This window comes from Nyctereutes procyonoides, unplaced genomic scaffold (genome assembly GCF_905146905.1).
Source record: "Nyctereutes procyonoides isolate TBG_1078 unplaced genomic scaffold, NYPRO_anot_genome, whole genome shotgun sequence".
Classification (NCBI taxonomy): domain Eukaryota; kingdom Metazoa; phylum Chordata; class Mammalia; order Carnivora; family Canidae; genus Nyctereutes; species Nyctereutes procyonoides.
Window position 1 is genome coordinate 19,973,563 of NW_026575052.1, and position 14,988 is coordinate 19,988,550.

Below are 14,988 nucleotides of genomic sequence, written 5' to 3' on the forward strand. Positions count from 1 at the left end.
GCACACATTCAGGTGCCCATGGGGACCAGGCTGGGGCACAAACGAACAAAGCAGCTCCTAAAATATAGTCGGGATGGGTGCCTGGGAACACACAATCCCAGCTACCACCAAGGTCCTGTCGGCTGTGCCATATGGGAATTCAGGGCCCTGGCTGCCACCTCTTCTAGTTTTTCAAGAGAAGCCAAATAAAATATCAGTCAAGGGACCCCCCAGATTTGAACCCTGGCCCTCACGGTGGAGTCCAAACCCGAACCCCTGAAACCGGCATTCAAGGCCCTCTGTGCCCTGGCCCCAAGCTGCCTCCCACCTTCACTGACCACGATGCTACCATATGAGATACCTTCGTCCCAGCAAGGTTGGGCTCCTCCAGCCCCAAAACTCCCTCCTCTGCTCTTGCCTCTGAGCCTGGCTCACCCTACAGTCCTCCCACAGACCCTGCTCCCCGCCTTCTAGGTCTAACAGCACATCCCACAAGGACCTCCTTCTGCCGAGCCCTCCAAGAGCCACTGTTTCTGGTGACTGGCCTTTCTTGTCAGTGCTGCTGCCTCTACCAGTGATGCACCTGCCACAGAGAAAACTCTTCTCCAGCCTCCAAAACCCAGGCCTTTCTGACAGACCACTTTGGAACCAGCAGTCCTCGTTCTGGGAGCATCAGCCCCCCGGCACTGTGCTTACTTGGATGCCATCAGCTTTCCCTGCGGGCACGGCACCCAAGGGTGGCACTGGGTCCTTCCTGCCACAGACCCTGGAAGGGAGCCACACATGGTGGAGGGAGCCCAGCTTTATTCAGACCCTGGTTCTGTTACACCATCTCTGGAAGAACTTAGATAAGTCATTGGAGCTCCTCGATGAGATGGTGGGGCTCAGCGCCCTCACCCAGTGACGCCTCCCTTTGCAGCATGATGTGTGCTGGGGTGTCTCCTATGGGGTGCCGTAAGGTCTCTTGAGGGCGGGACTGGGTCCCCTGCTCCCTCGATCACCTGAGACCATCCCAGTGCTCTGCATTCAAGAGGTGCTCAGTCGATGTTCTTTGATAAATAGGGTTGATGAGGCCAGAGGAGGACAAGGATGTGGGGAGGGCAGGTTAGAGCAGGAGATCTTACCCTGCCACCAGAGAGAGGCATGGCTCATGTGGGGCCCCCAGTCCATGCCTCGCAGGGTGGGCATTGCACAGTGACACTGTGGTGACGGTTTCTGCAATTGTGTGAATGTCTCACTCAGACCCTTGAGCCCTGAGACCATCAGCTCCTTGCTTCCTGCTCCCTGTGCATCCTGGGAACCAGGCCAGCTCAGACACTGCAGCGCAGGCTCGCGAGGGGCCCTCCCCAGCCACCAGACAGGATCGTCTCCCTCGGGAGCCTGGTGCTCTGCTCACACAAAGGCCCGGATGCCCCTCACGCCCCCCTTTCCATGGGCCAGCCCACCTCTCTATTTAGGAGCAACCTGCTCGCCTTCCACCTGAGGGTACGCAGCTTCCAGACTCCACACACAAGGAAAGGTAGAGGGGGGTGGCTGGGGGAAGCACCTTGGAAATCACCGTGGTCCAATTAGCCAGCCTCTCGCCCTCTGTGCTTACAAACAGGCGCACACATTAACACCTGCTACAAAAGCAAACATTTTTAGATATCTTCATCTTTACCTCCTTGACACTCCCATGAAAGCGCTCTCAGCAGCCGGTGACTGACAGGAGAGTTTCCTCCTTCTACCTCAGCAGGGGGCTTTCAAACAGAAGAAATTAAAAAGCCACCAATCTCCCCGTCAAGCTGAACTCCCGGCTCAGCTACCCCTGTCCCCTCACCACCAGGTGAGCCCCACCACGCACACCCCAGCACCCTTGGGGGAACCACTGCGTCCCCGTACACTGGACATCCAAACCCACTGAGCGCCCCAAGCCTGCAGCTAGGTGGCGACCAGGCCACCACCCTCACCCCGAGCATGATGCCACTGACGAAGGGCCCTAGCCATCGCTCCTTTTGTGGAGAACGTGGGTGGCGGCACAGAGGTGGAGCAGTTCTCATACATCCAACTGCCTTGGAATTCTGTCCATGGGTACCTACTGAAGGTAAACCCCCTCATACCCCATGGCCCACCATCCCAGCCCCACCGATCTTCCCATCATGACTGCAGGCACATGCTCACCAAAACACGCATACGAGAGCATCCATAGCAGCACGCCGGCTGCAACGGCTCCAAAACAGAAATGACCAAGATGCTCATCAAGAGTAGAACAGACAAGATAAAGGGTGACGCGTTCACATGACGGATTATTATATACCCGTGTGAAGGGGTGATGTCCAAACTATAGGCACTAATGTGAATGCGCCAAAGCCACCAGACACTGATGAGCAGAGACCGTATGATCCCATTTATATAAAGTGCAAAATGGGCAAAAGAGCCTTATGCCACTTGAGATCAGGATGGTGACCTGTCGGGAGGGGGGGTGCAGAGGGGCCAGGAGGGGGCTTCAGGGATGCAGAAATGCTCTGCCTCCTTGCTGGGCTGTCAGTTACACAGGTGTGCTTGGTTCAAGAGAATTCACTGAGCTGCACGGTTAAGGGATCTCTTTGAATGTATGCAATTAAGGGTTTTGTAAAACAGTACTCTGTTGGCATGGCTGTTTTTAAGACTATAATGGAAAGACTGTTAGAAGAAGAGTCAGGATGCTGACCCTACACCTGAAGCCTCACTGCTCAGACTACAGGACACTTGGAGAAGGTGATGTTACTTCCACCAGAGACCCAGGGCATCAGGATTCCAGAAACTCCCAAAGCCCTCACTGCCAAGTCCTTCACCCCCTTGGCCCAGCCCCCAGGGTCACTGGAAATCCACCTGTGCTCCCTCTTGCATGGAGGGCTCCCCCCGACAGCCGCCAAAGAGGCCACATCCATCCATGGAAGGCACAGAAGACCTCCTGACTTCCCTCCGTCCCTCAGGTCAAGAGGGAGCACTGTGGCACTTTGAAAGTTCCCCTTCTGGAAAGGCTGAATTTTCCAAAGTCCAAAACCACTTGAAGAGGACTAGGAAAAGTATTGAAATAACTTTGTAAGCGCTCTGTTTTGACAACGTGCCTGAGGAATTCACCACGTTTAGCGGGGAAATGTGAGCAGTTAAATCTATTCAATGTCATGACATACGAAATTGAAGCATAATTGCCCCTGAGTGCCTGACAACTGGAAAGCACTCCGTTTCAGAAATGGAGGGAAATTTATGCTGGGAAATGGAAGAGATTGTCAAAAGTTTGATTGTAATGTGAGTGGAGCTGCGACAAGAAGGCTGGGATGAAGAAAGTGCTCCAGCTTACATTTTACTCCCATTTGCAATGCCTCTGAAAAGCAGCAGTGACTGCATCTTTTGCCCTAAAAGCAGTGAAATGATGATTGGAACCACAGATTTCAAACCCCGATGAGTGGCCCCAGCATGAGTGGGAAAATGCTCTCTTACCAATCATGTGGTTGGCAACATGGATTTGGATCTCTCTCTCGTTCTCAAAGGTCATCTGGCACTTGATGCACTGGTACGTCTTTTTCTGTTTGGAAGTCAAAGAGAAAGGAATTAGATAGTCAGGAGGTGGAAAAGAACATAAAGCAATAGTGCCTGGAGGCCCTGGCTCAAGACTTTCCAGAATGGCTCTGGTCCCCTCCCAGGGTCTCTCTGGGCCATTCTCTTCCCACCTGCCTCCAAATCCAGCCCTCCAGCCTGGGGAAGGGGACTAAGCTACATTCTAAGGGAGCTGCTCCTCTGTTAGATCTGGGGAAGTTGCCACGATAGGAATCACCATCCCAAGGTGAAAGCACACAGTATGACCATGGAAGAGATGCCGAGGGAGGCTGCTCTGCTTGGAGCATGCTCAAATCCAGCTACCCATCTATCCGTGTACCCATCATCCACCCAACTACCCACCATCAACCCACCTATCCATCTATACACACACGCACACACACACACACACACACACACACACACATACATGCACACATCTGTCAACACATCAATCCATCGACCTGGCTTATCATCCATCTACCTATACATATTTACCCATCCATCCATTCATTCATCCACCTTCTATTTACCCATCCATCTGCCTATACATCCATCTACCTATCCTCTATCTATCTACCCATCCACCCACCCACCCTTTTAACCCATCATACATCTATCTTTCCACCCACCCAACTACTCTCTCTCTTTACCCACCCTAAGGACCATGGGCCAAAGAGGGATACTGCTCCTGACAATCCTGGTGCTTAGAAGTAACTGAGGAACTCCTCATTAGCCCTAGGTACACAAGGCCACAGGTGATCCTACGGCTGGCTTCCACACACAGAAAGCGGATACCAGCTGCCTTGAGGGGATGGGAGCAGGACGAAGGAGATGATGGGAAGCTTCGGAGCTTCTCGAAGACTCAGTGCAAAGAGCAGAGCTCATTCTCAGCAACTAAGCCTGGGTGGGTGATTGTGAAAGCAGCCCCCTGTGGACATGGGCAGTATTGCCTGTGTGGGGGAAGGTCTGTGGCTGTGGGTTTTTATGAAGCGGGGGTGGGGGTGGTGGGGGTGGTACTGAAATCCAAAATATCCAAGCTTTTTGAAGACCACTTCAGCTCTGGGATGATGGGGCCTCCCTCCACCTCTGGAAAAGGGAACAGGACTTTGGATTTCCTGGCTGAACACTCAGGCCCAACCCTCAACTCTGCAGCCAGTATGAACCACCAGGGGGCTCAGTTGTCTCAGCTCCCAGGGTGGCTCCAACCACATCTACAGCTCCCCTCAAGGACCTGGTCCCACCTCCAGGCCTTTGCCCATGCTGTGTCCTCCACTTGGAGTAGACTTTCCATCCTCGAGGACACCATTCAAATGTCACCTCTGCCGAGAAGCCTCCTCTTCCCACCCCAGGATGTTTTCAGGGGCTCCTGAGGCCCCCAAGCTTATGCTTAAAGCATCTAGTTAATCAGCACATGGGTTCGTCATGGCTAATTGACTCGTTTGCTCCCCCACTGCACCACAAGTACCCAGAGAGCCAGGATGGGTTCTGTCCACCTGTGAGCTCATATGCCAGCAGAGACTCGTACTCAGAAAGCATTTGCTGAACAAAAGAGCAAAGTTGCAAATACTATGTTGCAAAGCACTCTGCTAAGACAGAAGGAGAAAAGGAAAGCAAAGATGACTTCTAAATCCTGGATCTTCACCACCTGGCACAGCACAAGGCCTGGCTCAGGGCAACTGCCTAATAATGACTTGACTTTTATTACAGTTGTTACTGGTACTGAGCAAATGCTGGTCGAACATAGGATTGAGGAAAGGACAGTCTTAGCTGGTGCCGGGAACTTCGGTTCCAGCGGTGGCGTCCCCGCTCAGGCTCCAGGACCGGCTCAGAGAAGACCAGGGCCCTTCCCTCAATGTAGCAGGAGGACTAGGGATTCAAAAGAGCGGACCAGAAGCGGACACTCAGCATGGAAATGCACTGGGGAAGAATGGCATGAGGCTGGGAGGCAGGACAGGGCTGGGGATTCTGGCCTCACAAGAGACAGGGACGAGATGTTCAGGCCAGAAGAGGCTGTGGGGACTGAGGTCTTCTGGGGGGACACAGTCCCAAAGCCCCCATGCTCACGGACAGCAATGATCTCGGGTCTCTCCACTGTCAAAATCAGTCATTCTTTCCCTTCTCACATGTATGCCCCAGTCAGGGAGGGAGGAGTGAGGAAGAATGAACCACACCCCAGGAAGTTCCACACCAAGGAAGCCCAGAGTAGGCCACGTTTCCCCTCCACGGTTCTGCTTGGGTAGGAGTCTATGGAGGCCATAGCCGTGGCCAGTCAGGACCAGGGCAGCAGACAGTCCAGGATCAAGGTGATTTGGGTTGTTCCTCCTAGGAGTGGGTAAATGGAGTGGGTCACTGTGCTTGGAAAAAAAAAAAATCACCAGGGGCCGGGCAGGCTGAAAAGCTACCCCCCAGTGCTCCTCCACCGTGCAGCCACCCTTCAGTGGCAGGAGGAAGACTGCCCGATAACTGGGCCCTTCCTGATGGGGAAAAAGACTCAAGGGGATTCCCAAGGGAGTGGACATCACTAACCACAAGAGCCTAGAGGTATACACACACACACACACACACACACACACACACACACACAGCCTGCATGCACAGGTATAGACATGCCCATGAGGACACACACAGACAGGCAAGCAGACGTATGCACCCTCCCTGTCAACTCACTGTCAACACACAAGACCCCCAACCCACAGCAGGCACGCAGCAACTTGCTCCCCATAACACAGACACATAGGTACAACACCCTCAGAGCAGCAGAGGTGTCCTCACAGGCCACAAGTTCACATGGGTTGACGTATCCAAACTCACCCTGAGACACAAAAGCTTGGGGCTCTCTCACTGGATCCCCAACAGCTACATCCATCATGCCCAGACGTGCCCACGGCTGCACAAGCACATGCACAGACCCCTGCCATACACACCTTCATGGACACACGTGGTCACTCCCAAGTGTCCACATGTGCACTCGCACACAGGGCATGCATGCTCCACCACACACACATTCACTGACACCAACATTCACTAGCACATGTATTATACCCAGAGGCGACCACTTGGAGACAGCCCTCCCAGCCAAGCATGCAGGGCCAGGGTGACCCCAGGTCCTCCGTGCTAGTGGAAGTTCAGGGACAAGCAGGCGAGCACTCTCTCATTCTCTCTCCCTCCTGGTGCAACGTTAGCCAGATCCCATCCTTACCCCAAGACCTCCTCTTGGTCTGTCTCCCCTTCCCTATCCCCCAGGGATCCCCTCCTCCTCTGGAGCTTCAGTCCCCACCAGGAGACATAATTAAAGAAAGACAGAACTTGGCATTCAAAGCACCTCCTCTGTCATAAGCCCCTTCCCCAGGGCCCAGCCCAGGAGAACCAAAGCTGAGCCCTAGAGCTTGTGGACAGGGCCGCCTCCCCATGCATGGCCCCCAGCAACCTCAGAGAGGAGCCCAGGGCAGAGGGAGAACTTTTGAGACTGGCAGAGAGAGGAGACAAGAAAACAGGAAGACACAGAAGACAGCCCATGGCTGATGAGTTTCCACAATCATGATGGCAGCTCACATTTACTGAGCACCTACTATGTGCAGGCTCTGTTTATTCTGTAGACTCACAATCACTAGGTAAGCCCCACTTTAAGGGGAGAGAAAGTGGAGTTTGGAGAGGCTAAACCACTTGGCCAGAGCCCCACAATGCTGAGCGAGGGGACTGGGATTTGATGCCAGGCAGGCTGCCTCGGGAGCCACTGTCTGAGCAGCTTTTCTCAGCTCCGTGCCCCAGAACACCCCAGATGGTCCTGGGCTAGGGGACAGACAGCTGGTGTGGCCTGGCCAAGCCCTCTAACCCATGTGAGACTCCCCCATTCTGCCCACCTGGCACTGTGAGGGCCTAGGGAGCCAATGGAGGGCTGGGGTCTGCTTACACTGGCCTAGAATTGGGGTGATGTTGTTACTACCCATAAACAGAGCCAGGGCAGGGGGGGCGGGGTTAGAACCTCCATGCTTCCTGCTCCAGGCGATAGCAGCCTCAGCCCCACGGGAACCCAGTCCTCCAGGGGCTGGTTGCTATGGCTACACTCCCGAGGGTCCCAGCCTGCCAGCCCCCAAGCCCTCACACGGCCCCCAGAGTCTGCTCTTGCATGTGTGAGTCCTGGGGGAACAAGGGGTGGGCAAACAGACAGCTGGGCCCCTGCCCCCAGGCGTGCCCAGGCAGGGGGCAAGGCCCCAGAGGCTGGGCCTCCAAGGGGAGGTTCCAGGCTTTGTCTAGCTCCTTTCTGCAAATGGCCCATCTGCCCAAGCCTCTAGATGTGACTGTCTGTTCACCTCCCTCGAAAGGCCTGGGACAGGGAGAGGAAGGCCTGTCGGGCTCCTAGAAAATAAGCCCCCTCGGGTTTGAATCCCTGAGCTGCCAGGCACAGCTGTGCATCCCAGGGTATGTGCTCCTACTTTTCTGAGCCTGGGTACCATTTTTGCCAAAACAGAGGTCATGGCAAAGCTCCCAGGTTGTTGTCATGGAAATGGTCTGAGAGGCTTTGCCCACACAGTCAGGGCTTCATGAAGTGGTACTTGATGCGGAACCAGGGCAGAGACTAGGGAGGGGCAGGCTCCAATAGCCCAAGGCATTAGAGGCACAAGAAGCAGCCCCCGCCACCCCACCCCACCCCCGGCTATCAGGCACCCCAGCACCGAGGTGGGGAGGCAGGGATGGGGCTGGGGTGCACCCAGGAGGGGGTGTACAGGGCCTCAGGCCTGACAGTCTGAACAAGGGGGGTGACCACCTTGGACTGCACCCCAGCCTGCAACCAGGATGGGCCCCAGAACCTCCAGGCAGAATGTACGTCAAGAGCGCGGCTATGGCACCACACTTTGCTGGGTTCGAATCCCTTCTCTGCCTCTTGAAAGCTGGAAGCTAATAATGGCCAACTATTCCATGCCTCAGTTTCTTCATTCATAAAGGCAGTGTCAGAGGGCTGATAGAAAGCACTCGGCACATCCTTCCCCCTCGGTAAGCAGGAGCTGTGATTGTAAACGGGAGAGACAGCAAGCGATATTCACTGTGCACCCAGCACTTCCCTTTCACCCTTAAAGCTCAGGGCAAAATACCGAGGTCAGCACAGGAAACAGTCTCTGTATTTAACAACCCATGAGGCACAGGCACCAACCAATCAGAGCAGGTGTTCGTTAAAGCCCAGAAGGCCCCCCCACGCCCCCCCCCCGTGCCTCCCACGTGATGTCAGCTCTGGAGACAGACCCTGTCGCTACGTGTTGCTACCATTATCACCATTACTCTCTGGCTTCACAGGCGAGGACGGAGGCCCGGAGAGATCAAACCCCTGGTGGGTCCTGGAAGAGGGAGATTTCCACGTGAACCCAGCCCTTCTGACTCCAGGGCCCAAAGCCACCCCCCCCCCACAGTGCACCCACACTGGCCAGCCAGCCAGCTGAGGCTGAGCAGAGCTGAGAAATGGTGGCCAGGGCCAGTACCCAGTACCCAGTACCTCCAGTGGGTGTCCTAGGTGACCTCTGCCCAGAGACGTGGCTCCATCAAAAGGCCTTGAGAGAGTAAGGTGTTCCCGGCCCCAAAGGGAGGCTCTTCACTCCAGAACAAGGCCCCAGGCCCCCAGGGGGACACTCCACTCTCTCCTCCTTCTCATGTTTCTCCAGCTGAGAGCTCACAGACAGGCTGTGGGCTTGCTGGGGCTCAGTGGGGAGCTGGGCCAGCAGGCCCCGAAGGTCCCTTCCCCTGCACCTTTCCTTCTACTCTCTCCAGCCCTCCTCCTTTCTCATTCTCACCCTCAAAATCCCAGAGTCCCAGGCCCCAGTTCTGATCCCACTTCTGATCCCGTAGTGAAACACCCAGAACTACATCCCTGTCTTCCAAGCAAGCACCTGCAGTGGGTGGCCCTTCTCCAAACTCTGCCTTCCTGCCCGTGGCGCCAACAGTGGTCCTCAAGGGAAAAATACTCCCGAGATCCGCCTGGCACCTCCTCAGTCTGGAAACAGACAACAGACTCGGTGGGAATCCCCGGGCCCATGCTGTCTGACACCCAAGAGCCACACAGGCTCCAGGCCCACCACAAGGTGCCCCTTGGCCACTGTACCCATGGCCCACGTGTACCCACCAGGAGCCTGAACCTGCCCCACCTCACAGAAACCTACTAGCTATGGGCCTGTGGCCTCCCCTGTGCCTGGGAGCCCCCAAGGTAGGGTCCATTTCTGATTCTCCTCGACTGCCAGGCACCCCAAACATAGTGGGTGCTTAGGACAAATCTGATTAAGGAATGAATGGATTCATCCATCACTAACGAGAATAGTAGCTGGAACCATTCCTGGGTCTTCCACGCACCACCAGCTGCACTAACTATAATGACGCGCTGTTCACCATAACATCAGCTGGGGATTCCAGCTAGCATGCTCGGCCCAAACTAAGTGCAGGTCCTGGGCCCTTTATGTGGAATATTCTCTCCGTGGATTATGAAAAGAATCCTGGACCTGAAGCCCAGAGAGCAAAGGGACTCGCCCAAGGGGACTCGGCGAACAAACAAATCCATCTACCCCACGTCTGTAAGAAAAACGGCATCACCAATGCAGTGATACCCTGTGTCAGCCGGCACATGAGGCCCTTTGCTTATCTTACACCACGGGTCCCTAACAGCAACCCTACAAAGTCCAGACAGTTGTCGTTCGTTCCCCTTTTGCAGATGCGCACTCAACAAATGAGGCCAAGAGAGATGGATAATGTACATACGCCATGGCACACAGTGGGAAGGAACTGACAGCCCAGGGACCACCTCAGAGTCTGCGACAGAGCAGGTGTACTTGACCACTGCATGTCGGCACAGCTTCTCCGGGGCACTAGATGCAACAGCCCGGGGAGGTACAGAGCTCAGCGTGGGCGGCACCCTCGGGGGTCAGCAGAGCCCCAAAGAGCGGGGGCAGGCTCTTACCCGGGGCACTGGCGACGTCTGGGCGCCTTTCCGGGGCCCACTGGTCTCCGGTGTGAGGTCGCGGTGGTCCACCTGCATGTGGCTCTCCAGGTCCTCGGCACACTCGAACTTGACGCTACACTCGGGACAGCGGAGGCCAGCGCAGGGCCGGTCGGCGGGCTCGGGCGGGGCCAGGCCGCCCGCCTGTCCGTTGGCGCTGCGGGCCATGCAGCCGGCGCAGAGGCCGTAGGGGAGCCCGTTGACGTCGAGCTTCACCAGGTCCTGCTTGCTGCGGAACTCCTTGAGGCACAGGGCACACTTGTAGAGCTTCTGCAGCCCCTGGCCATTGGGGGAGGAGGCTGCTGAGCTCCCCGCCAGCTTCTGCATGTGGAAGGTGCCGTGGATCTTGAGCTCGAGCGTGGAGGTGACCGTCTGCATGCACACGACACAGCGGAAGCCTGTGAGCGAGTTGCGCAGGTCGGGATGCATCTGACAGTGCTCGATAAACTCCTCCTCACTCTGCAGGGGCATCTTGCAGATCCGACAGGTGCCCGTGTCCAGGCTCTTGCTGTGGGTCACCTTGTGCTCGGTGAGCGTTAGCAGGGAAGGGAAGCGCTCGCCGCAGATGGGGCACATGTAGTGCTTGGCGGGGCCCCGGTGCGTCTGCAGGTGCTCCCGGAGCCCGTTCTCCGAGAAGAACGTCCGCGAGCACACGTTGCACTTGTGGCTGCCCTTGATGAACTCGGCCTTCTTGCGTGAGCCGTCGTCCTCGCCGGGCCGGATGTTGTGATCTCGCAGCCGGTGGTTCTGCAACAGCACCTCCATGGTGTAGGCCGCCCCGCAGATGTCACAGCCGTACATGGGCTCCGACGCATCCACGTCGTCCTCACTGGCTTCATGGCTATTGGGAGCCTCGGGGTTCTTAAGCAGCATGCCCGGGAGGTCAGCAGGCTCAGTCTTCTTGGCAGCGGCTGCAGCGGCGGCAGTGGGGGGCACCCCGTTGGCTGTGCCGTTCTCTGTGGCAGCATCAAACACGCAGTGCTTTTCACGCAGGTGCTTCTCCAGCAAGATGATGGCGTGGAAGGCCTTGCTGCAGAACTTGCAGTTGTACTTCTTGCTGTGCGTGGTGATGTGGCACTGCAGCTCCACCTCGGTGCTGAAGGTCTCCCCACAGAAGATGCACTTGTGTGCCTTGGCCGGGTTGCCTAGGTGGCTGTGTTTGACATGCACCTGCAGGTCAGCCTCCTTGCGGAAGTCCCAGTTGCAGGCCGTGCAGCGGTACATCTTCTTCTCATTGCTGTGCTTCACCGCCAGGTGCACCTGGATGGATACCTTGGAGTCGAAGACCTCCTGGCACAGGGTGCAGTGGTACAGCACAAAGGTGTGCATGTCCAGCAGGTGCTTCTGCAGGTCATCCACAGAGGAGAACTGCTTATCACAGCTCTCGCACACGTAGTGGGTCGACGTGGTCATGTAGTGGACCGTCAGGTGCTGCAGGAGGGACTCCTGGGAGTCAAAGTCCTCTTTGCACTGCGGGCACGCCTGCTTCCGCAGCAGCAGCTCCAGGTGCAGCTTCAGGTGGGTCTGGAAACTCTCAAAGTTGGAGAACTTGAGATCACACTGGTTACAGGGGTACTCGCCATTGGAGATGGAGTTGGCACTGGCAGAGAGCCGCTGCCGCTTGGGGGAAGACACCTCCACGTCGGAGGACACCGGGCTCTGCTCCGCCTTGGACTTCTTGCTGTGGGCGAGCGGGATGTTCTTGTGATTCTCCTTAATGTGCTTGGTGAGCTTCAGGATAGAGCCGAAGATGGGCGAGTTGGTGCAGTAGGGACAGGAGTAGACCTCCATGAAGGACTGCGCGGGCTGCACGACTGGGGACTCTAGCTTGGCGCCACCCACACCACAGTGGGCCTGCTGGATGTGCTCCGTGAGGGAGGATTCAGTAAGGAAGCCCATGGAGCACTGGTTGCAGAAGAAGGCATTGTTGCCGTCGGGCGGGTTGACATTGGGGCCGCAGTGGGAGACGCGGATGTGCTCCTGCAGACTATTGATGTCAGCGAACATCTCGGGGCAGTAGTTGCAGTGGAAGGCAGAGATGTTGCCGAACTGCATCACGGGGTAGGCATGGTTCTTGTGCAGCTTGCGGACGTGCTCGTTGAGGTTGTACAGGGTGGGCATGGAGTCCAGGCAGATCTGACACGTGTGGCTCTGCTGGGGCTTGTCTGCGTGGATGGTCTTCAGGTGGATCTCCAGCACTGCCAGGCTGTGAAAGTCCCGTTTGGAGCAGTAGGGGCAGCTGTAGACCACCTTGGACCAGCCCTGCCCATCATCCCGCAGTTTCTTCGGGCCCCGCAGCGGCTTCAAGGTGGAGTCCGGGGTGGAGCCGCGCTCCACAGAGGCGCTGGAGTCCGGCGTGGCACTACTCATGGAGGCCACGCTGCCCAGCACAGGGTCAGGGCTGACGCTGTGGTTGCTGGAGTCAGGCTGCCGGTGGCTGTCCAGGTGGCAGTAGACACCCTCCACCGAGGAGAACTGCTCGGGGCACATGGGGCACTTGTGTTTCTGGTTGGCGTGGGCTTGGTGGATGTGGGCGAGCAGTGTGTTCTCGTCCACGAAGACCTCAGGGCAGTGGATGCACTGCAGGTCGGCCTTCTCGGAGAGCTGGGGGTGGCGGGTGAGCACGTGCTTCTCCAGCTCCTCCGTCTGGCTGAAGGTGTCCTCACAGTAGTCACACATGAAGTCGTCCTTCTTGGCCTCCTTCTCCGACTTGGCCAGATGCTCCTTGTTCTTCTTGTGCGCCTGCATGTGGCTCTGCAGCGAGCTGGTAGAGGAGAAGCCGCGCTTGCACACGGTGCACTTGAAGGGCTTGCTGGAGCTGTGGGTCTTCAGGTGGATCTTGAGGTGGTCGCTGCGGGAGAAGGCGGCCTCGCACTCGTGACAGTGGTACTTCTTGTCACCCGTGTGCAGCTTGATGTGCCGGTCGCGGCTCCTCTTGTGCTTGAAGAGGCGGCTGCAGTAGGTGCACTTGAACGGCAACTTGTCACTGTGGATCTGCTCGTGCCGCTTCAAGTAGCTCAGGCGGATGAAGGACTTGTCGCAGAACTGGCAAGGGTATGGCAGGCCCGTGCCCCCTTCCTCCTCGCCCAAGCCGAGGTCACACCCATCTCCGATCATCTGCGTGGGTGACGCGACATCCTTGCTGGAGGGAGATGAGGCCACCCAGGAGAGCTGCGGGTCGTCATCACCATCTGCAGGGGGTGGGGAAGGCAGAGAGGAGATTAGAGGCAATTCCCAGGGCCGCCCAGAAACAAGGACAGAGCCGGCTTCTCGACAGCTCACACGGGCTGAGGCCCTGCAGCTGCCCAACTGCTGCAGGGGGAGTCAAGGGAGGGAGTCTGGAAGCAGGAGGGGGTGGGGGCGGAAGCAAGTGGACACAAAGGCCCTCAGGGTGCAGAGGGGGTGGCAGTCGGGTGGCAGGATAGGGAGGGGACAGTTCTTTCTCCTCAGTGACATCTGCCTAGGCCTTGCTGGACACCATACCCCCCCCCCCACAGGAGGCAAGATCTCTAGCACTTCCCTGATGGAGGTGGAGGGGAGGGGGGCATGCAGTCTGGAAAAAGTCACCAGAAATGACCTCACAGACCGGCAGTCCCAGAAGCCAAAAGGAGGCAAGTCCTCACCTGATCGAGACCTGGGGATTGACTCCCCTTCCAGCCCCTCATCCTCGTGGGAAATTCCACTTGTCCTTAGGGGCATAGGCAAAATAGTGCAAGAAAATAAAAATGCACCTTTATGAACTCTGCTGCACACATTTGGGGATGGAGCTGGGCCCGCTGCTTCAGGGAGCAGTCAGACCCAGGAGGCCCAAGTCATGGGCATGTGGCATCAGACCCAGCAGCACAAACAGGAGTAAGCAAAGGGCACTTGAGAAGGATCTGCAAACAATCGGGGGTGGGGGTGGGTGGGGATGGGGGGTGGGGGAGCAGTGCTTGCTCCGTTCACTGCTCCCCCTCGGATTTGCCCCAAGTCCACTCAGGACCCTGGGAGATGGCCTGATGCAGGACAATTAGGGCATGAGCCCAGGCCTGGATGGCCCCTGAGCTCAGAGTCCACCAGGCCCTTAAACCCACCTTGGCAGGCAGGGGAGACTGTCCTTGCACAGATGACCACATGGCCCACCTTCCCCGGCCTTGGCTGGCCTGTCCAGCCTCAGAGGAAAACTAAACAAACTAGGGGCTGGCCATTTCTGGAAAAACAAAGGCACACAGGATACAGCAAGCAGAGCCAGGAAAGCTCCCCCAAGCCTCGGTTCCACAGCTCAAGTTTCGCGTCAGGTGGATTTAAAACTTAATAATGAATGAAACGGACCGCAGGCTGCCACGGGCAGGGGAGAGACAAACAAAAGCTCAGATTCGGCCGCGCTGACCTTGCTCCTGTAACCCCGAGGAAATAAACCACTGCCCCCGCCAGCACAGCTTAGTCTCCAGAAAAAGCCTCCCAGACGTAACCCAGAAAGTCTGGGCCAAAGGCAG

General features: G+C 56.9%; 1 protein-coding gene across 7 annotated transcripts in view; it reads right to left on the reverse strand.

Annotated features, from left to right (window-relative positions):
- The window catches only part of ZNF423 (zinc finger protein 423), a 334,130-nt gene that overhangs the window by 128,577 nt on the left and 190,565 nt on the right, over positions 1 to 14,988 (reverse strand). For all 7 annotated transcript variants that reach the window (XM_055332687.1, XM_055332689.1, XM_055332691.1 and 4 more), the window contains 2 exons: positions 10,475 to 13,704; positions 3,442 to 3,526 (listed from right to left, as the gene is read on the reverse strand). In XM_055332687.1, coding sequence (XP_055188662.1) covers positions 3,442 to 3,526; positions 10,475 to 13,704 — 3,315 coding nt within the window. The remainder of the gene's footprint in view (positions 1 to 3,441; positions 3,527 to 10,474; positions 13,705 to 14,988) is intronic.